Below are 23,825 nucleotides of genomic sequence, written 5' to 3' on the forward strand. Positions count from 1 at the left end.
AGAAGTGCCAGGCCCTGCACAGGGGACTGGCAGAGGCCTAAATGTTTCTGGCGCAGGCACTTGTCACAGCAGAGTAAGGGGACGTGGCTGCAGGATTCGCAGTGAGAGGCCTGAGCTCCCGGCCTGAGCTCGTAGCGAGAGGCCTGAGCGTTTGTGTCTTGAACAGCACTCCAGCGGTTCTTGAATTGACTCGGTCATCCACATCGTCCCAAGTGACATCAGACACCCCCAGCCAAGAGTCGGTGGGTTCGTCAGACACAGCCCTTAGTTGGCATGGCCCGGGAACAGGTCCTGTGCCCTCACCTGTCCTCAACCTGCCTCTGTCCTTTTCTGTTTCCTCAGCCAGAGAAGTATTATATGCTGTGGGCTCAGCCCCACTATACAGCGAGGATGAGCTACTAGAGGACAGTCAGCAGCTACTGGCCAGCCAAGATGTGGAGGAGACATCCGCCGCTTCCTCTGTTAGTTGGGAAAGTCCGGATAAAATTGGTCCAGGGTGTCCGGAGGTCACCCGTAGAAGGGGGGGTACTGTCATGCCCCACTCTGATGCTGTACGGAGGTCGGCCAGGATTGCAGCACAAGTTTTGTGGTTGCTTTGGAGCCGTGCTGGATCCGCCTCTCATCAGGTGCACCGGGTGGGGTCATTAGTTTAAATAGCACACCGCCAAGTGCCCTGAGCGGATTATACTGTTCATTCTGTCTGGGAAGCTTGGAGAGAAGGTTGGCTGTCGGTTCCTGCTCTCTGAGATAAGTGTCATTGTTAGTTTGGTTGTTTGTGTCTTCTTGTCCATCCAGGTTCTGTGCGAGCAGACTGCTCCTATCTCCCCACTTCACCATCTTAGGGAATTCAGGGTTTTTGCTAGCCCAGGCTGGAGGACACTAGCACACCTACCTTTAAGGTCTGCTGTGGGCTGAGCAGTGCAGGGAAAGAGGTCAGGGATTAGCTAGGAGGTGACCCTTCCCTTCCCCTGTATCTCGTCCAGAGCCTGGTTGGTGTGTTATCTTTGGTACTAGTGTGCGTCCGCCGTGACAGCAGGTTTTCCAGACAAAAACAAGTTTCCAGACATAACAACATAGCTAAAACCAGACATTTAAAAGGTCAGGCTGTCTGCTTTTTGGTGGTAAACAAGTCTGGGGTTTTCCCTCCAAAACATGGTCTTCTTTAAACTCTATGGCAGCTGTGGAAAATTACCAGCTTCTCAATCAAAGCCCTAACAGTCTCTCAGTATTAATTAACCCTTTCCACAGAGCCATGTAAATAGAGTGATAATGAACAGGATATATATCACAATATATATATATATATATATATATATATATATATAAAATGCAGTTACACAGTATTAAACAGTGTACGTTAACCCTTTTAGGTGAAATAAAGTAAGAAGTTTTAACTTTGCATAGGGGAAATAGGCAAATGTCCAAAAATGTCCAAATGTCAAAGTACTCCCTGCTCCAGGGCACTACAAATGCCGGAAATCAACAAGGCGAGTGTGAAACAGGCCTAAGTCTATGGTGCCTGATGCGTTTTTTTGTGGGGGGGGGGTTTCGTTACAGAAAAAAACGGATCAGGCCCATTGACTTACAATGATTTTCATGCCTGATCAGGTTTATTTTAATACAGTTATGATTTAATACAACAGGATCCAACCGAAAAGGATGTAGTAAATGGAATAGATCCCCTGCCGGATCTTAACCTGAATTAAAAAACACAGATGTGAAAGTAGCCTTATGACCACAACCTCACATTTCAGAGAAAGGAGCAGAGAGCCCATTAGTGACAAAAAGAGATGACCCTGTCATAAACATGAGGGGATATTAAAGGGGACCTGTCACTTCCATTAGGCTTCCCTCGCTGAGTGACACTGGAATCAGCGGTCTGTCACTTCTCTGATAACGTTAAGTTGCTGCCAATTACTTATTTAATGAAATATAATTAAATATAATATAATTAATTATATATTTGAATTATTTTAATCCTGGCAGCACATGAAATAAAAAATCACTGCAAAGTTGTCAATAGCTTTTAAGGAACCCTTCCATCAAAAAATATATTATTAATAATAGCCTATACAGTATGTCAATATTCCATGTAATTTTTTAAAATAAAAAGCAAGTGTGTGGTTTTCTGGATATACATTTTGGGAAGTTACTCCATGTATTCTGTGTCCTGGCTCTTTAACATCATCTTGTTTGGACTTTTGGCACAGAAGTCTTGGATAATGCTAGGACTACTCGTCGGATTGGCAACTTAAAGTGGCCCTGGAAAAAAACCTAAACGTGGCCCCATGTTGTAGGTGAGATCAAACTGACAGAAGACAGGCCAAAACAAGTAGGTGGGGACAACCAAAGTACGCAGGGACTGCAATACTGTAGTGCAGCGTAGAATACCGCCCCAACAGAACCAAATACCACAGGACAGCACAAAATACTGCTGCCCTCATCACAGTATTCAACTGTATGACCATTATGAGGACAGTAATACAGGAGGGCACCTGCAGCATCAGATCATTATGTACCTTGCCTGCAGCCATCAAGAGGGCTTGAGTGGCCCCCTGGGCATCGGCCTACCGGGAGATTTCCCTGTAGGGTCTATGGCCAATCCGCCCCTGGCGACTTGTCACATGATACCAAGTAGCAGAAAAGTTGCGGACACGAAAATATGTACAACTTGTCTGCACGTAACTTACATTAAGGCTTGGGCTACACCGCGACTTTTTGTAGTGCAACTGATTTTAACTATTGAGTAGCTGCTGCAGTCCAAAAGATTGCATCCAAGGCCAAGGCCTAAGGGCTAGGAAGTAAAAGTCGCACGCGACTTGTGACATAAAATCCAGAATGTCTTGTACTTGCAGTATGTCACGTGTTCCGATATCATTGAAAATCATTACTTAAAGTGTTGCACAACACATGTCCCCGTGTAGCTGTACCCTAACAGTCAGACCATCACTGCGACCAGAGAGAGCCCCCCTGTAGTGACTTAATTAGAGCTTCACACATTAAACTAATCAAAGCAATTCTCTTCTGTGGGCATCTTTATCTAGGCCTACCAGGAGAACAATAGAGGTGTCATAATGTTGTCCCAATTCTACACCTGCTATTATACTAACAGTTAACCTCTTCCCCTCATAGCAGCAGTACACTGACAGTGAACTTTCATAATTTGTCTTGACAGCTGCAGAAGAACAATATTCAGTATTTCATTTCTTAGGGCATAGTACTGTCAAAATGAAAAAGAAAAACAGACAAAAACTCTAAAATATATTTTTTATGACTATTGCGTTAAAAAATAACCTTTTCTGATGGAAGTCACAGTGGATTCCGCCCCAAGATACATAGGGCATGCTGCTGCTTCTTTCCAAGTGGGAAAAAAAGCAAGTGCTGCTTCTTATTGAAATGAATGGAGGGCAGTTTTAAGGCATTTTTTTAAGCCTCATGCACACGCTGTAGATCATACCAGTGTATTACTGTACTGCGACGGCAGCAGGAAGCGCACTGCGTCATAGCAACTAATGATGCCGTGCGCTCCCGCACTCAGAAGAAATCCAGGCCGGTATCACACGGTCCGTGTTTCACGGACGTGGTCATGAGGCTTTAAGCTGATTTGTGAACTAGCCCTGAGGGAGTAACTTCAAAAACCACTGCAAGTTATCAGCAGTCATTGTTTGCAATGTGAGTGGATTAAGTATATGGCAGATATGTGGAGTATACTATTCATTTTTTACCAATGTTCTCGTAATTTACCTCATGAATTGGGATCTGATTCCTTTTGTGTTTCCTTTTAAACCTGCATATGGTGGAGCTAAAAGTCATAAGACATTTTTTTTTATTATTTAGTAACCTTTGGTTATCCTTGTGGATTTTATACCCTAACTGCGCAAGACATTTAGATGCAAATTATAATTATGTTTGGGTTACAACCCAAAATGATTTGGACCATATTGTTATAAACTGGTTTTGAAACTAGTTTTGCATGTGTCAGGGTATAAGATGTACTGGGTGTTTGGGTATCTTAACTGTTTTGGGTCTATAGATATGAAATATTTTTTTGGTTTAGTTTTTTTTTACCAAAAAAGGTTTCACACTTAAAGGGGTATTCTCATCTGAGACAATGGAGGTATATAGCCCCCATTGTCTGAAAGGGTGGGTCCCACCGCTGGGACCCACACCTATATCAAGAACGGAGCTGGGATAGTGGTGGCTAGAGGACACCAGGCCCACTATGGTGTCAGGGGCTAGACCCACCAGAGGATCCTCTGGTACTGTGGTGGGCTAGTCTGATACTGCTTATCCTTGGATACCATGGGCACTTTTTAATTTTTTATACTTCCTAAGGGTCCAGTTAAGTAAGCTTAGATGTGTGGGTCACTATGCATTTAGTTTACTCTGTTCTGTTTACATTTGATGGGTTTTGTGGTTGCACCACCTTATGTGTCACAGAGTGTGGTTTGTTCCATCTAACAAAGCATGGTTTGTTCCTGGTTTGTTCCGATACTGTGTTTGAGTTCATATTGTGGCAATTGTGGTACAGTGGCTAGTAAAGATATGCATAGTCTGAACATTTCTTAACTGCATTTTTTTCTGTAGTTTTTGGTTTTGAACCATTTGAAAATGTTATATTATATCTTTCAATATCATTCGTTTCTTCAGGGATGCACAAAAACACTAAACTACCTGAAAACACAATTTGACCGGCTAAGGCTACTTTAACACTGGCGTTTTGAATTCCGTTTGTGAAATACGTTTCAGGGATCTCACAAAAGGTTAAAAACGGATCAGTTCAGCCCCAATGCATTCTGAATGGATAAGGATCCGTTCAGAATGCATCAGTTTGGCTCCGTTCCGCCTCCACTTCGCTCTGGTTGCGGACATCAAAACGCTGCTTGCAGCGTTTTGGTGTCCGCCTGGCGATGCGGAGCCAAACGGATCCATCCTGACTTACAATGTAAGTCAATGGGGACGGATCCGCTTTCACTGACACAATATGGTGCAATTGAAAACGGATCCGTCCCCCATTGACTTTCAATGTAATTCAGGACGGATCCGTTTTGACTTAGATTTTTTTTAAAAAGAATAATGCAAACGGATCCGTTCTGAACTAATACCAGCGTTTGCATTATAGGTGCGGATCCGTCTGTGCAGATACCAGACGGATCCGCACCTAACACAGGTGTGAAAGTAGCCTAAGCATTAGCCTCACTAACTGGGACAATGTCCTCGGGAATAAGAATGCAGCCACAAAATGGGATATTTTTAAAGGCATCCTAAACTATAAGTGTAAGAGGTACATACTGTATGGGAATAAAAAAATGCTAAAAAAATTATGTCGATAAATAGAAATGTTAAGGGAGCAATGAATGACAAAAAGAAAGCATTTAAATTGCAAAAACAGCAAGGTAGCGAGGAAGCATTAAAAAACTATAAGAAAAAAATACAATATGTAAAACATGGATAAAAGCGGCCAAGCTGGAGACAGAGAGATTAATTGCCAAAGAGAGTAAAACTAACTCTAAAATGTTCTTCAAATATATTAATGGTAAAAGGTTTGAACCAGAGAGTGTTGGCCCATTTCAGAGTGGTGAGGGAGGAGTTGTAGAGAGTGATGAGGAGAAATAAATATTTTCTTCTCCTCTGTATTCACTAAGGAAAATTACCTGTCAGATGAAATGCAGAGTGTCAAAATAAACTTCCCATTAAAAGTTGCCTGTCTGACCAAGGAAGAAGTGCAGTGTCATCTTAAAAAGATTTAAATAGCCAAATCACCAGTTCCAGATGGCATATACCCTTGTATCCTAAGAGAATTAAGTAATGTAATAGACAGGTTTTTATTTCTTATATTTAAGGACTCTATATTGACAGGGAGTGTTCTACAGGATTGGTAAATGTAGTTCAAATAGGGGTCAAAAGCAGAGCTCGGAAACTATAGGCTGGCAAGTTCAAAATTTGTTGTGGGTAAACTGTTTGAGGGTTTGCTAAGACATGCTATTCTGGAATATCTCAATGAAAATAAGTGAATAACACCATATCAGCACGTCTTAATGAGGGATCGGTCTTGTCAAACTAATTTAATCAGTTTCTATGAGGAGGTAAGTTCTAGACTTGATAGCGGCGAATCAATGGATGTCGTGTATCTGGACTTCTCCAAAGCATTTGACACTGTACCACATAAAAGGTTAGTATATAAAATGAGAATGCTCGGACTGAGAGAAAACGTCTGTATGTGGGTAAGGCTACTTTCACACTAGCGTTCGGGTTTCCGTTCGTGAGCTCCGTTTGAAGGAGCTCACGAGCGGACCCGAACGCAGCCGTCCAGCCCTGATGCAGTCTGAATGGAGGCGGATCCGCTCAGACTGCATCAGTCTGGCGGCGTTCAGCCTCCGCTCCGCTCGCCTCCGCACGGACAGGCGGACAGCTGAACGCTGCTTGCAGCGTTCGGGTGTCCGCCTGGCCGTTCGGAGGCGTGCGGATCCGTGCGGATCCGTCCAGACTTTCAATGTAAGTCAATGGGGACGGATCCGTTTGAAGATGCCACAATGTGGCTCAATCTTCAAGCGGATCCGTCCCCATTGACTTTACATTGAAAGTCTGAACGGATCCGCGCAGGCTACTTTCGCACTTGCGCACTTGCGAATTTTTTTAAAGTTATTAATGCAGACGGATCCGTACTGAACGGAGCCTCCGTCTGCATTAATATGAGCGGATCCGTTCAGAACGGATCCGCCCGAACGCTAGTGTGAAAGTAGCCTAAGTAACTGGCTCAATGATAGAAAACAGAGGGTGGTTATTAATGGTACACACTCAGATTGGGTCACTGTCACTAGTGGGGTACCTCAGGGGTCAGTATTGGGCCCTATTCTCTTCAATATATTTATTAATGATCTTGTAGAAGTCTTGCACAGTAAAATATTATTTTTGCAGATGACACTAAACTGTGCAAAGTAATTTGTTCCGATACTGTGTTTGAGTTCATATTGTGGCAATTGTGGTACAGTGGCTAGTAAAGATATGCATAGTCTGAAAAGGACAATATACAGCTACAGATGGATCTGGATAGATTAGAGGCTTGTGCAGAGAAGTGGCAGATAAGGTTTAACACTGACAAATGTAAGGTTATACACATGGGAAGGAATAATGCAAGTCACCTGTACATACTAAATGGTAAAACACTTGGCAACACTGACATGGAAAAGGACCTAGGAATTTTAGTGAACAGCAAACTAAGCTGTAGAAACCAGTGTCAGGCAGCTGCTGCTAAGGACAATAAGAAAATGGGTTGCATCAAAAGGGGCATAGATGCCAGTGATGAGAACTAGTGATGGACGAACATCGGGACATTTTTATGCGTCTTAAAGGGAAATTCTCTGAAATGTGCCTTGTTGGAGCCTAGAAATTTTTTATTTTAGGCCACAGGAGTACAAGCCTTAAAAATTAGGCATTAACCTGACATAAAAGAAATTGTGATTATGTGGCTCGAGGTACATTATGTGGTCACTGAATAACAATTTTACTGTAGCCCACTTTTTTCACTTTTTTGGGGGGGCAACTGGTATATCACACCAGTAGAAATTATTTGTTCCAATGTCGTTTGTCACTTTCTGTAGCTGCGGTAACACAGCAAAACCGCAAACAAATGCTGCACTACCCAAATGCACTATATAGAAAGTATATTATTGGTATATCACACCCCTTCTTCAATCAGTTTTTTTGGGGGGGCAACTGGTATATCACACCAGTAGAAATTATTTGTTCCAATAGCGTGTGGCACACAACTGCTGCACAATACAAATGCACTGTAATATACTTTCTATGTTAGAAAGTATATTATAAGTATATCACACCCCTCAGTATATCGCACCTATCGATAGCACACCTATACCAGTCCTTAAAAGGACTTTTGTGGCCCTATTAGCTAGCGTTTTGTGGCCCTAACAGCATGTCCCTGCTCCACACAGCAACCTCTCCCTACACTGGCAAAACACTGAATGTAAAATGGCGGCCAGATCAGGTTTAATTATAAGGTTGGGGGTATGTCCATGTGCTGAAACGTCTCAATTGGCTGTCCTGTACCACCTGATGGATGTGTCATGGGTCAAAGTTCTTCACAATGTAATAGAATATGGCGCCGGCGGACATTGCCATATGTTTGCCCGTTCGGCGAACCACAAACGAGCAAAGTTCGCCGTGAAACGACCGCCGGGCAAACTGCAAGGCCATCACTAATGAGAAAATAGTCCTACCACTTTACAAATCACTCGTCAGACCACACATGGAGTACTGTGTACAGTTCTGGGCTCCTGTGAACAAGGCAGACATAGCAGAGCTGGTGAGGGTTAAGAGGAGGGCAACTAAAGTAATAACTGGAATGGGGCAACTACAGTACCCTGAAAGATTATCAAAATTAGGGTTATTCACTATAGAAAAAAGACGACTGAGGGGAGATCTAATTACTATGTATAAATATATCAGGGGTCAGTACAGAGATCTCTCCCAACTTTTTTAAACCCAGGACTGTGACAAGTAGAGATGAGTGAAGTTTTATAAAATTCTGCTGCTTTGCAGAATTTTACAAACAAATCAGCTTTGTGACAAAATTATCATATTTTTCACCCCATAAGACGCAATCCCCCTTCCCCCCCCAAAAAAAGTGGGGGGAAATGCCCCAGTGTCTTCTGGGGAGAATACTAATGAGCGCTTCCATTGTGCGCCCCAGTTCACAGCACAGCTGACAACAGGAGGAAGACAGAGCACGGGCGGTGAGGAGTGTCAGCGTCCGGGAGCAGGCGAGGTAAGTGGTTTATTTATTTTATCTGGCAGGAGGCTGGGGGCTGATCTGAGTCAATGGGGGTGATAAGAGGCATAAGAGCTGATAATGGGGGCTGATGAGAGGCATAAGGGCTAATTATGGGGGCTGATGAGAGGCATGGGGGCTGATGAGAAGCATGGGGGCTGATATGGGGGCTGATGAGAAGCATGGGGGCTGATATGGGGGCTGATGAGAAGCATGGGGGCTGATATGGGGGCTGATGAGAAGCATGGGGGCTGATATGGGGGCTGATGAGAAGCATGGGGGCTGATATGGGGCTGATGAGAGGCATGGGGGCTGATGAGAACTATGATAAACTATAAACTAGTATTAAGGCTGGTTACAGCCTGTATTTGTGGGCGGGGCTGCTGACTATATCTTTCTCACGCGTCCTCACCCTGAGGACGGTTGCTTCATGCAGCTTCCTTGGTCCGGCCGTCACTTCCGGTTCGCAGCGCGTCACTTCCGGGGCTCCTCCGAGCGGCGGTCACATACTCCTCTTCCCTGGGTCCCACCCGTCCTCTGGCTTGGGCGCTGTCCCGGGCCGGCGTGCGTTCCGGCGGGGAGCGTGCGCCGGAGCTTCTCGGCCGGGCCTTGGCTTCCGGTCATGTGATCGGCGTGCGTTCCAGCTTGGAGCGCACGCCGGAATCCGGCCAGGCCCGGGCCCTCAGTCACCTGCTCGGCGTGCGTTCCAGCGTGGGGCGCGCGCCGGATCCCTCACTCAGGCCAGACGATTCCAGGGCAGCGGCTCCAGGGCAGGTAAGCTCTGTCCCCACCGGGTCCCTCATCACAGAGGCATCCTGTCCGGGCCCCCATGTTCCGGGCTTCTTGTGGGCGGATCGGCGTGCGTTCCAGCGTGGAGAGCACGCCGATACCCGCTCCTACATCTGGGTCTCCTGCTCTCTCTGCGACCTGGGACGGGGGGGCCCCGTCCCCCAGTCCACCTTTCCACATGGTCACCCCCCACCACCACCACAATCATGGGTATGACAGGTTGGCCTCTGTAATTGATGGATGTAAATGGCCGGAGGTAACTGACATGAAGGAGTGTGACCGCCCCTTCCCTGTCCATTAGTTACAAGAAGGCTAAATCGGCCTATAAAGCAAGCCATCTGGGATAAAACATTTTCTGTTCTGATAATAACGTTGCATTGTATCCCGTCAGTACAGTAAAGTAATTGAGTATTAAATAATACATTCATATTCCTGGAAAAGGGTTTCTGATTTTGAGCTAAGAGTTTATTTCCTTTTAAGATTTCCTTCTAAATGTTTTCTATTAAATGTGAACTGCTTGCGAAATTCTACCCTGGTTCCGTGCTCCATATGTTCCGCCCCGGTGCGTTTGTTTATGGCGCGGCAGCATGGTGCCGCCCTCCTGTGCACACGTGTCTGGCGGCTGCGTCTGCCGCCCTCCTGGGCGCTTGCGTCTGGCTCCATTGCAGTGCCGTCCTCGCACGCTCAGGTTTGGCACAAGCTGTCCCGCCGCCCTCCTGTGCACTTGCGTGTGGCACCGCCGTGTCACACCTGGGTGCTGTTCATTGCTTGTTGTCCATACTTGGGTCTGTCTTCCATGCTTCTTATCCCACTCTCACACGTCATCCGTAGTCTTCCGGGATCGCCCAGGCTCGTTCTGTCTCCATCATCCTGGATCACCCAGGCTCATTCCGTTCCTGTCATCCTGGATCGCCCAGGCCCGTCCGGCCTCTGTCATCCTGGATCGCCCAGGCCCATTCTGCCCCTGTCATCCTTCCTTGCTCCCCGCCCGGTCCTCCGGTCCCGCATCTTCCTTCTCTTCCCTGCTCTCTTAAAGCGATGTTTAAGAATAATGACAATATTAAATCTAATTGGTACAAGTTCTTCTTTAGTACACCGGACCTGGGGGCATCTACAACTGTAATTAGGTATAATTGCATGTATTGTTTTCTATTTTTCATTTGTTTTGCAGGACATTCCAGCCGAGAAGCCTGGGTTGGCAGGCACGGGGCTGGCCGGCCTCTTTCTCCATTCCGGTAAAAAAAAAAAAAAAAAAGGGAAGAGAAAAGAAGCTTTAGGAACGCAGCGGACAGACCGGACACCGGTGTGATCATTAAGGTGCTGCCTTGCGGACGCTGCTGCGGGGTCTGGAACTGCGGTTCTGGTTCCAATCGTCTGTGCTACCGCTGGCCCAGGTTAAGTAGGTTCGAACCTACAGTGGACCCCTATTCCCACAAGTGCCTTTCAATCGCTGCACAATCGCTCTATGCCTCCTCGACTGGAACCAGAAACTGCACCTTCCACTGCTGCTGCCAGATGTAACACAGGTCATCCCCTCTGGGGTAGCTAACTCCATGAATGTTGTTTAGTCGTGGGGTTTTGTTGCTGTGCCATTTTCCGGCTTCCTAATGTACCATTTTGGGCAATCTTTTCTTATAACAAACAGGGCTGCGGTGCTGTCATTTATTCAGTCCTCCCGTTCAGAGGTAGCTGCTCATCAGCTTCCCGGATTCTTCAGGTATCATGCATACGCCTTTTGTCTGTCTTCCCTGTCGTCCTGGATCGCCCAGGCTCGCTCTGCTCCTGTCTTCCTGGATCGCCCAGGCTCGCTCTGCTCCTGTCATCCTGGATCGCCCAGGCTCGCTCTGCTCCTGTCATCCTGGATCGCCCAGGCTCGCTCTGCTCCTGTCATCCTGGATCGCCCAGGCTCGCTCTGCTCCTGTCATCCTGGATCGCCCAGGCTCGCTCTGCTCCTGTCATCCTGGATCGCCCAGGCTCGCTCTGCTCCTGTCATCCTGGATCGCCCAGGCTCGCTCTGCTCCTGTCATCCTGGATCGCCCAGGCTCGCTCTGCTCCTGTCATCCTGGATCGCCCAGGCTCGCTCTGCTCTGTCATCCTGGATCGCCCAGGCTCGCTCTGCTCCTGTCATCCTGGATCGCCCAGGCTCGCTCTGCTCCTGTCATCCTGGATCGCCCAGGCTCGCTCTGCTCCTGTCATCCTGGATCGCCCAGGCTCGCTCTGCTCCTGTCATCCTGGATCGCCCAGGCTCGCTCTGCTCCTGTCATCCTGGATCGCCCAGGCTCGCTCTGCTCCTGTCATCCTGGATCGCCCAGGCTCGCTCTGCTCCTGTCATCCTGGATCGCCCAGGCTCGCTCTGCTCCTGTCATCCTGGATCGCCCAGGCTCGCTCTGCTCCTGTCATCCTGGATCGCCCAGACTCTCTCTGCCGCCCAGGCTTGCTCTGCCTCCGTCATCCTGGTTCACCCAGGCTCGCTCTGCCTCCGTCATCCTGGTTCACCCAGGCTCGCTCTGCCTCTGTAATCCTGGTTCACCCAAGCTCGCTCTGCCGCCCAGGCTCACTCTGCCTCTGTCATCCTGGTTCACCCAGGCTCGCTCTGCCGCCCAGGCTCACTCTGCCTCTGTCATCCTGGTTCACCCAGGCTCGCTCTGCCGCCCAGGCTCACTCTGCCTCTGTCATCCTGGTTCACCCAGGCTCGCTCTGCCTCCGTCATCTAGGATCCCCTAGTCTCGCCCTACCTCGGTCATGCTGGATCGCCCAGGCTCGCTCTCCCTCTATCTTCCTGGATCGCCCAGGCTCGCTCTGTCTCTGTCATCCTGGATCACCCAGGCCCGCTCTACTTCAGTCATCCTTGGTCGCCCAGGCCCACGTTGCCTCTCTCATCCTGGATCGCCCAGGCCCACGTTGCCTCTCTCATCCTGGATCACCCAAGCTTGCTCTTCCGCCGTCACCTGGACCGTCACGGCACTAACTACCCTGTGCCTTCCCGAATCGCTCAGGTCATTTATCAGCCCAGCTCCGGCCTGAATCACTCAGGCCCTTGTTACCTCCCATGTCGGTCGGTTCGATTAACTATTTCCCTCCTACAGCGTGGGTAGTCTTCTTGCCCACTTATTCAGGCCTACCCCGCACTGGCTCCAGGCACAGTTCAGCCAGATAGATCTTGGAGGGTGATAGGCATCCCTCCCGACTCCACGCCAATGTACACCTCAGCCCCTACCACAAGTATTAAGGCTGGTTACAGCCTGTATTTGTGGGCGGGGCTGCTGACTATATCTTTCTCACGCGTCCTCACCCTGAGGACGGTTGCTTCATGCCCCACCCTCCCGACCCTTCTTTCTTTCATTCCACTCTCTTGGGTGGCCCACTTATTCAGGCCTACCCCGCACTGGCTCCAGGCACAGTTCAGCCAGATAGATCTTGGAGGGTGATAGGCATCCCTCCCGACTCCACGCCAATGTACACCTCAGCCCCTAACACAATGATAAACTATGTTACTATGTTAGATTAATCTCCTTTCTACATTTGTTAGAAATATGAATTCTCCAGAAGCATGCAGAAAGATGAGCTTATTTTGAAACGTCTAGTTGCTGATTTCCTTACATACTGCCTTAAACCGTAACCGGGTTTTTTTTAAAAAAAAGTTTGCATAATGGCTGGCCTTCTTTATACAATCATAACTGAATGAACAGTTATAGTTGGGCTTCACTAAAATCTCTTTCAGCCATATCATTCCCTTTATCAGCTGCACAGCTAGATGCATTTCATTCAGAAGCAAGGGGCATCTCACTTCTGCCAGTACTGTATGAAGTGATCTCACTTCCCATACTTCTCACTATGTTTGTTTTCTTCTAGGGAGCTCAAAGAACAGATAAGGAGGGGGAAATCACACTTACAGAAAGCAGTTTTATCAGGCTCACAATGTCAGCTAGCTCTGACACACTCTCACTTTCTCTTAGCCATCTTCTAACTCTCTGTTACTAGGGGCGGATCTTGCCTGACAACAGGAAGTGGATTGCAGTGTAGGTGGAAGTGAGACCCCTAGTGGCCAAGGCTTTATGTATTTTTTTCAGGTGGATGCAGGCATATTTTTTAAATGAAGTGATTTAGAAATTTGCTAGTTACACGATTCTGTATTAAATGAAGTGAAATTGTGTGAGAGTACAGTGACTCTAAGGCGTCAAGAACTAATTCTGTTGCGTTTTGATGTGAGAAAAATGTGGCAAAAAGGAACATAATATAAGTTTTGCAGTGGTGTAGAAAACACAGCAAAATAAACTTTCAATCATTATATATACTAGCCACTCTAATTTATCCTGCAATATCTATAATCATGCAAAAGAACAATATTTCATGTTTTAAAAAAGATAGCAAGTCAGTATTGTGGAAAGCCAAAACAGATGTACTGCGCATGTGCCAAATGAAGAATTAGTGATACATACATAGGATTACAGGGCCTGGGAAGAGGAAAGTAAGGATGCCTGGCCCTGTCAGTCAGTGGGAGAGGGGAGGCCGCTAAGGGTGGAAAGTGGAGGAGCTGAGGTACTGTGATGGGCTAGGGTCCACCCCTCAGTGTGCTGAATCCCTCATTACTATAAATAATAAATGTCTGATTTCTCATGAACAGGGCCACTGAGTTTAACAAGTGAGGTATTTCTTTAATAAGCAGGGTCAACCCTACCAGACAGTATGCCTATTTTAGGCTTCTTTCACAATTGCATTGTTGATTCTGCTATTGAGATTCGGCAATCCGTTTTTTTTTCTTCCATTTTAGTGACCAGAAACAAAACCACAGCTTGCAGCGGTTTTGGGTCTGGTCACAAAGCGGAATGCTGATGGAATGGAAGACGTCCTCATGCATCCTGAACAGATCTCTTTCCATTCAGAATGCATGAGGACTAAACGGAAATGTTTTTTTTTCCGGTATTGAGATCCTCTGCTGGATCTCAATACCGGAAAACAAGAACGCAAGTGTGAAACAGGCCTTAATGGGATTGATACTGATGACTGATTTTTTAACATGGCTGATATGGATATGGACATGGAAACATAGCCCAGCATATGAAAGGTGTTATAAAGTTACAAAGATAAAGTGACAAAGATGCTAAGTTTCAATGGCAGTAATAGACCCATTCACACAAGATCTGTCTGTTAAAGGGATTGTGTCGCGAAACATATTTTACATTTGTCAAACCAGCACCTGGATCTGAATACTTTTGTAATTGCATGTAATTCAAAATTGAGCATAGCCACTGAGTTATTCGATAATATGTATCTGTATAGCGCCACCTGCTGTTTGTTCTTTTCCATATTTTTTTGTCCATCTGACTAAACTATGGCACCCAGGATGCTATTAAAGTCCTGGTTGCCATAGTAGTAGTGGGGAGCGGGGGAGCGGTATACTTACAATCCGTGCGGCTCCCGGGGCGCTCCAGAGTGACGTCAGAGCGCCCCAGGCGCATGGATGACGTGCCATGCGATCACGTGATCCATGCGCTTGGGGCGCCCTGGTAAGTATGCTGCTCCCCACTACACTTTACCATGGCTGCCAGGACTTTAGCGTCCCGGCAGCCATGGTAACTACTCTAAAAAAGCTAAACGTCGGATCCGGCAATGCGCCGAAACGACGTTTAGCTTAAGGCCGGATCCGGATCAATGCCTTTCAATGGGCATTCATTCCGGATCCGGCCTTGCGGCAAGTCTTCAGTTTTTTTGGCCGGAGCAAAAAGCGCAGCATGCTGCGGTATTTTCTCCGGCCAAAAAACGTTCCGTTCCGGAACTGAAGACATCCTGATGCATCCTGAACGGATTTCACTCCATTCAGAATGCATTAGGATAAAACTGATCAGGATTCTTCCGGCATAGAGCCCCGACGACAGAACTCTATGCCGGAAGACAATAACGCAGATGTGAAAGAGCCCTAAGCTGGTCGAACTTGCTCAGTTTAAATATTCAACTGCCACCAGCCATATGTTCTGTTAGAAGCTGTGGCGGTTGCATGGAGAGAGCTGCAGCAGAGAGGACACTCTCTCGGAGCTGCCAGGCTGAAGATAATCTAGCAGAACAATTGGATTAGTGAATGTGGAGATCTCTGGATCCATGTGAGGTGCAGGGCTGGTTCTAGCTTTGTTAGGAAGGTATTGTCACATACTATATGATGTCTGGTTTTAATTTTTTACATCAATCATGGATAACCCCTTCACTGATATTTCCATTGATACTTATGCTATTCTGAGAAATGATATATCATATCTTCTTGTAAATAAGACAGATACCGTATGTTTGTGCCGAGGTGATGTAATGTAACTCATTTTACAGATTTCACTTTTTTGCATTTCAGCCGCTTCCGTGCAATGTCCTGAGTTCAGCCACTATTCAGTTTGCACCAGCAGTTGTCCGTCCACTTGTTCTGACCTCACGGCTTCTCAGCTCTGCAATACTCCCTGCACAGAAGGTTGCGAGTGTGATTATGGGTATGTACTCAGCGCAGATGCGTGTGTCCCCGTACACAAGTGCGGCTGCGAGATGGACGGGAAATATTACACCGTTGGGGATTCGTTCTGGACAACAGCAGACTGCACTGTGCAGTGTTGGTGTGAAGATGGAGGGGAAGTATTGTGCTTCAACACTACCTGCCGCGATGGTGAGATATGCTCTGTGGAGAATGGATATCAAGGCTGCTACCCAAAAAGAGAAAGCATCTGTCTGGTCAGCCAGAATCAAGTCATGCATACATTCGACTCCGTAAGCTTCCCATACCCTGTGGAATACTCTTATACTTTGCTAAAAACTTGCCCTGAGAAATCAGAGTTTATTGAGATAGACATCAGCAAGAAGAAGTCTGACTCTGGGCCGAACTGGCTGAGGCCTTTAAAAATCCACGTGGCTAAACAAGAAATAAGGATCGGTGGGGGCAGCACATCCGAAATTAAGGTAAGAAACTTTAATGTTATCACAACACATATGGATGCACGTTGCTTATGAGAGCACTCACCAACCGAGTGTTGGCACCTTCATCAGATGATTATCCAGTCCCCATAGCTCTGTGTAAAAAAAAACTATTTGATACATATGCAAATTAATCTGAGGTGAGTCAGAGCTTGAAAATATGACTCTTTTGTGATCACACAAGTAAGATATGACTCTTTTATGTTAATTTAAATAAAAGACGGGAAGTACAAAAAAGCATAATTCCTTTTGAATTCGTCTGCAAATGAAATTAAACGTGTAATTTATATGTTTAGTGTAACACAATGAACATTTAGAAACGCTCAGTGAGGGTAGCATAGTAGAGGTGACAGGTTCCCTTTAAAGAGGTTGTCTGGGGCTTTTAATATTGATGACCTATCCTCAGAACGCACAAAAAACGTAATATAGAGCAATTAAAAATCATCTGTACCCCAAAATAGTACCAATGAAACTGGCACCTTATCCTGTAGTTTCCAAAATGTGGTCACTTTTTTTAGTTTCTACTGTAAGGGTGCATCAGGGGGGCTTTAAATGGGACATGGCATCTAAAAACCAGTTCAGCTAAATCTGCCTTCTAAAAACTATATGGAGTTCATTTGCTTCTGCGCCCTGCCGTGTGGCCGTACAGCAGTTTACAACCACATGTGGGGTGTTTCTGTAAACCGCAGAATCAGGGTAATAAATATAGAGTTTTCTTTGGCTGTTAACCCTTGCTTTGCTACTGGAAAAAATGGATTAAAATGTAAAATCTGCCCAAAAAGTGAAATTCTGAAATTTCATCTCCATTTTCCATTAATTCTTGTGGAACACCTAAAGGGTAAACAAAGTTTGAAAAATCTGTTTTGAATACCTTGAGGGGTGTAGTTTCTAAAATGGAGTCATTGTTGGGTGGTTTATATTATGTAAGCCCTACAAATTGACTTCAGACCTGAACTGGTCCTTAAAAAGTGGGTTTTGGAAATTGTCCGAAAAATTTAAAGATTTGCTTCCAAGCCTTCTAACGTCCCCAAAAAATAAAATGTCCTTTTCAAAATGATCCAAACATGAAGTAGACATATGGGAAATGTAAAGTAATAACTATTATATGAGGTATCACTATCTATTATAAAAGTAGAGAAATAGAAATTTTAACATTTGGGAATTTTTCTAATTTTTGGTAAATTTGGGATTTTTTCATAAATAAAGGTGTAATATATTGACTCAAATTTATGACTATTATGAAGTTCAATGTGTCACAAGAAAACAATCTCAGAATGGCTTGGATAAGTGTTCCAAAGCTATTACCACATAAGGTGACACATGTCAGATTTGCAAAAAATGGCCTGGGCAGAAGAGCGAAAACTGGCTCGGAGTAGAAGGGGTTAAGCATTTTAACACAAAGACAACATTAGCAATATCAAAGTGACAGCGACGGGGCAGAAGCAAGATATTTTGGTACCCTAGGCAGAGCAGGCAAATTGCCCCCTCCCAAATCAATTAAAAGGGAATGTGTTACCCCGTTTTTGGACTATTATCTAGAATAATACATGAGAAATACTCCACATGGAGTCCAGATCACAATTTTTTATGTTTTCACTGCCTCCTGTTCTCACACTGTCAGCTCTCAAAGCTGCATTGAAATGCAATGTCAAGACTATGGTGCATGCGATCATGAGTTCTCTCTAATATGTTAGAACAGCACAGCGATCCTGACTTTGTATTTCAGTGCAGTTTTGAGGGCTGTCAACAGAGGACAGTAGGGACATCAAAAATAGTGATCTGGACTTATTGTCTGCTGCACTACACATGTATTAATGAAAATAATAGTCCAAAAACAAGATGACAGGTTCCCCTTAAAGCGTTCTTACTTTCTAATAAAGAAAATGAAACATTTAAAAAAAGCAGTTATGGGTATAACAAACTCACAGGTGACGTCTCCACTGATTTGAGTTCTTCACTTTCCTGTTCTCCATTTGGTCCAGACTAGGGATGAACAAACCCGACCTGTTCAGGTTCGGCCTTCAGGTAGTGAAGGAATTCCGTTATGGATTCCATTAAAATGGAATATAACAGAATTTGTGACGGAATGCAAAACGGAAGCCTTGAAAGGGAACCTGTCATCAACTTTATGCTGCGCATACTAACAGCAGAATAAAATGGAGACAGGCGAGTTGATTTCAGCGGTCAGTCATTTATAAGTTAAAAGTAAGTGTTTGCTGATAACCAAGTTCACAATCATTACAGACTGGGTCTGGAAAAGAGTCCCGGCCACCTGAGAAGAGTCCTGGTTATTCATGAAGTCCTGTTCTCCTGCCCACCTGCTGATGACTGACAGTCTTCTACATAGTTTTCTCCCTTTCTCTCTAGGAGAGAACTGACAATCAGCAGATGGGCGAGGAGAGCAGGAGATTAGGAATAACCATGACTCTTCTTAAGTAGATTTGACTCTTTTCAAGGCCTGGGCTGCAATGATTATGATGCTGGTTCTCAGCAACCACTTACTTTTAGCTCATGAGTGACACATCACTGAAATCAGCATTTCTGTCACTAATTTATGATGCCCTCAGTGAGGTTAGCATAAAGTTGCTGACAGGTTCCCTTTAAGAGGCGTTTCGTTTTGATCTGTCATAATAGAAGTCTATGGCCAAGCATAACAGATCCGTCTGATTTCAATTATGCAAGACTTTATTTTCCATCTATTAGACCGATTAGAGTACTGTATACAGCAACTAAAATATGTCAGGTACACTAGTCTGTGATCTACTTCATTTTTTCGAGAAATGTTCCAAAGTCAGTTGTACAGAGTCCAGTATAGTCTACTGCAACCGTCATGCAGAAAAAACATCAGACAGTACACTGCTAGCACCAGGATTATTATTGTAGGATATTTCTGTCTTTGATTATGAATTATGTTATGTTGTTTGGGCTGATTCACATTACTTAAAAAAGAGTACTATAGCTTTAAATATTGCTATAGTAGTGTAGTGCTCACTGCAAATGGCTGGCAGCCTGACTGAGTTCAGTAACAAACTACACTGTCCTGTCCCTAGCTAAATCCAGTCTGTCGTTCTAAATTCTTCCTGACACCAGCTAGTTGTATTCTGTGTTTAAAGATATGGGGGTACATTTATAAAGACCAGTATATTGTATGCCGGTCTTGATTCCCCCTGTTCCATGCCTCCTATATATTTGGTGCATCTTCCGACATCAGCCTCCTAGCTGCTGTAGATTTAAAGGGGTTATCCCATGACTTATGTAAAAAATTAAAACTAGACAATGTATAGTACATGACAACCTCTTCCTAACAAAGCTAGAACCAGCCCTGTACCTCACATGGATCCAGAGATCTCAACATTCATTGCTCTGCTAGATTTATATCAAGCTGACAGCTGAAGGGGAGTGTCTTTTCTGCTGCAGCTCAGGGGGCGTGTCTATGCTCTCCCTATAACAGCTCAGGGGGCGTGTCTCAGCTCTCCCTATCACAGCTTAGGAGGCAGTTGAAGGATGAAACTGAGCATGTGCAGCCACCTCAGTGAGCAGGTCAAAAAAAATAAGAAAAAAACAAATAGTAGGTGGTGCTATACAGATACATTTTATTGAATAACTCAGTGGCTATGCAAATTTTTTTATTATATGCAATTACAAAAGTATTCAGATCCAGGTGCTTGTTTGAAAACTGTAGAATATTTTTGATGGGACAACCCCTTTAAGTCTTTATTGACGCTAGAAAACTGGCGTGAATAAAGATAAATGTGGCAGGTCTATGGCACAACCTGCTCCCCACCAACGGCACGCCCCCCCTTTTCTCTCCACTTCTGAAAAATGGTGTGAAAGGGAAAATGTCGCAAATTTTGCACCACAAATGGCGTGCGGCAAAATTTGCAACCTATGACGTAAAATAGATTGGTAAATGTTCCCCAAGATTTTTTTCTCTATAGCTCTGTCAGACGTCCTATCACATACATTTATAAGCCCAGAGTACACGGGGCTTGCCTGGGTGGGCCCTTATATGTGCATATGACACACATGTCAATATGGTCCCTTCTGATCAGCTTAGAGTGATGCAAGGAATTACTAGCACATCCAGGGCCATTACCAGAACACCACCCAGGGCCATGTGATCCTCCTTCTTCATATTCCCTGCTCACCAGTGCTCTCTTGCAGTCCATCTGAAATGACTCACAAAAGCTTCGGATTTTCTAGAATCTGAAGTTTTGGGAAAATTCGTAACGCTCTCGGTTCATTTAGAATCGATTCACTCATTTCTAATTGCTATCATTACAGTAGATACCAATGAAGTCTCTTAGGCACTAGTTAAAAATTACCATTTAATGCAAAAAAAAATTACAACGTCTTTTTCTGTTGAATAAAATTCTTAAAAAATATCAAAGTGCAAATTATGAAGTGGGACTAATGTTATTAAAATAGGTGAGCAGTGTCTTAAAAATAGTAAGTTACACACTAGACCCCTTTCATATGTTAGAGCCATTCTCTCGCACGTCTTTTGAGTTCAAACGGAGGATTGCAACACAATGGAGCCTCAAAACATTCCTTAACATTTCCTTAGGGAATGATTCCTGTCTCCTTTGTGCTGCAATGTGATCCTGCTTGTGATCTAAAAAGACGTACATCACATGCAGATCTCCCTTACGTGATGTGAAAAGGGCCTAACATTCCTACATGACATCGAGCTGAACTATTGTACGGTGCAGCGCAGTCTAATTCCCTAAAAGTGACATTATTTGGAACTTACAAAAATATTAGGTACTAACTACAGAAATGTGATTAGCGAGACCTCTTTCTTTCATATTTGTCATGATAATTGAGTAAACATTTAAATAAACTTAGTGAAAGTTAAGGCTGTATTAAAGTAGGGTTGCCACCTTTCCTAACAAAAAATACTGGGTTAAGCCACACCCCACTAGTGTGCCTCCCAGAATTAATAATGCTCCCATTAGTGCCCCCAGTAATATGAATGCCCCATTAGTACCCCACAGAATTATTAATGCCTCTATTAGTGCCCCCAAGAATTAATAATCCCCCTATTAGTGCCCCTCAGTAATATCAATGACCCAATACTCCTCAGAAATAATAATGCCTCCATTGGTGCCTCCAGTAATTGTAATTCCTCCCTTAGTGCCCCCAGAATTATTAAGTGGTACCGACCGGATGGCAACCCTATATTAACCCCTTCAAGCGACAGCCAGTTTGGACCAAATGCTGGAGCCCCATTTTTCAAATCTGACATGTGTCACTTTATGTGGTAATAACTTTCGAATGTTTTTACTTATCCAAGCCATTCTGAGATTGTACTTCATGTCAGTGGTGAATTTGAGTTGATCCGTTTTACCTTTATGCATAAAAAAAATCCCAAATTTGCAGAAATTTTGGAAAAATTAACTATTTTCAAAATTAGAATTTCTTTGCTTTTAAGACAGATAGTGATACTTCATAAAATAGTTATCACTTTACATTCCCCATATGTCTACTTTATGTTGGCATTATTTAGCAAAATGTAATTTTCTTTTCTTAGGAAGTTAGAAGACTTAGGGCTCATGCACACGAACATATGTATTTTGCGGTCCACAAAAAATGGATGCGCAAAAAATACAGGTGACGTCCGTGTACATTACGTATTTTGCGGAACGGAACAGCTGGCCCTAATAGAACAGTACTGTCCTTGTCCGTAATGCAGACAATAATAGGACATGTTTTATTTATTTACGGAAATACGGACATACGGAAACGGAATGCACAGGGAGTACCTTCCGTTTTTTTTTTGCAGACCCATTAAAATGAATGGTTTGGCATATGGTCTGCAAAAAGAAAAACGGAACGGACACGGAAAGAAAATACGTTCCTGTGCATTTAGAAGCACATATTTTAATTTTATGGAAATTTCTAAAACCCACTTTTTTAAGGACCATTTCAGCTATGAAGTCACTTCCTGGGGCTTACATAGTAGAAACCACCCATAAAGGACCACATTTTAGAAATTACACCCCTCAGGTTATTCAAAACTGATTTTACAAACTTTATTAACCCTTTAGGTTAATAAAAAATTAAAGCAAAATGGAGGGGAAATTTTAAAATTTCATTTTTTTGGGCAGATTATCCATTTAAATCCAATTTTCCTGTAACACAGCAAGGGTTAACAGCCAAAGAAACCTCAAAATGTATTACCCTGATTCTGCAGTTTACAGAAACCCCCCATATGTGGTTGTAAACTGCTTTATGGGCACACGGCAGGGTGCAGACGGAAAGAAACGTCATATTGTTAATGGAGGGCACATTTTGCTGGAATGGTTTTCAGGTGCCATGTCACATTTGAAGAGTCCCTGAGGTACCCCTAGAAAGAAAACCGAGTATAGTGACCCCATTTTGGAAACTACACTCCTCAAGGAATAAATCTAGTGATGAAGTGAATGCTTTGACGCAACAAGCATTTCATAGAATTTAGAAACACATGGCTTTGAAAATGAAAATGTAACTTTTATTTCCAATATAAAGTTGCTTTAGACCCAAATTTTACATTTTCACAAGGGGTAACAGAAGAAAATGCACCCCAAAATTTGTTATGCATTTTTTCCTGAATACAGCAACACCATATATGTGGTCATAAACCGCTGTTTGGGGGCACGGCAGCACTCAGAAGTGATTATTTTTTACGGAGTTCACCACGCAGGATTAGTAACATGATACTTTTATAAAACAGGTCGTTACAGATGCGGTGACACCAATTATGTGTTCATTTTTTTTAATGACATAAATGAACAGATATGAGTAAAGACAATTTTTTTAATTTTTTTATTTTAAAAATTTACTTTTTTTTTAACTTTTTTATTTTATTTACCAAGACCCATCTAGATCTTAAAGATCCAGTGGGCCTGATGGCTATACAGTGCATTGCAATAGTCATCTATTGCAATGCACTGTATAGTCTGTGCTACACTTACACTAAGGCTGATTAGACCCTCAGGGTCTGATCAGCCTTAGGTACATGGCAGCCCAGATGCCTTTGTAAGGCGTCCATTTGCCACGGCATCTATGCCATAGCAGCAGAATGTCAGAATGACAGCCTGAAATCGGCATTTTTCTCAATGAAGTGCTCCGATTGGTTAGTCTGCAGAGACTAAGCAACCAGAGCGCTTGCTGGCAATCTAATTGGTACCTTGCCAGCTTCCCCGGTGTCTCTGCTCTCTGGGACAGCGGAGACTCCTGGGCTGTGACACTTTATAGTGTCACAGCCCCACTAAGCAAATTGGACGTGACTGTACGTCCTAAATGCAGAAAGTCACTTGCA

General features: G+C 44.4%; 1 protein-coding gene across 1 annotated transcript in view; it reads left to right on the forward strand.

Annotated features, from left to right (window-relative positions):
• Window positions 1–23,825, forward strand: part of TECTA (tectorin alpha) — a 180,329-nt gene that overhangs the window by 87,670 nt on the left and 68,834 nt on the right. Inside the window, 1 exon segment of the mRNA XM_044291273.1 lies at window positions 15,915–16,507. Coding sequence (XP_044147208.1) covers window positions 15,915–16,507 — 593 coding nt within the window.

The sequence above is a fragment of the Bufo gargarizans genome, chromosome 4 (genome assembly GCF_014858855.1).
Source record: "Bufo gargarizans isolate SCDJY-AF-19 chromosome 4, ASM1485885v1, whole genome shotgun sequence".
Taxonomy (NCBI): Eukaryota; Metazoa; Chordata; class Amphibia; order Anura; family Bufonidae; genus Bufo; species Bufo gargarizans.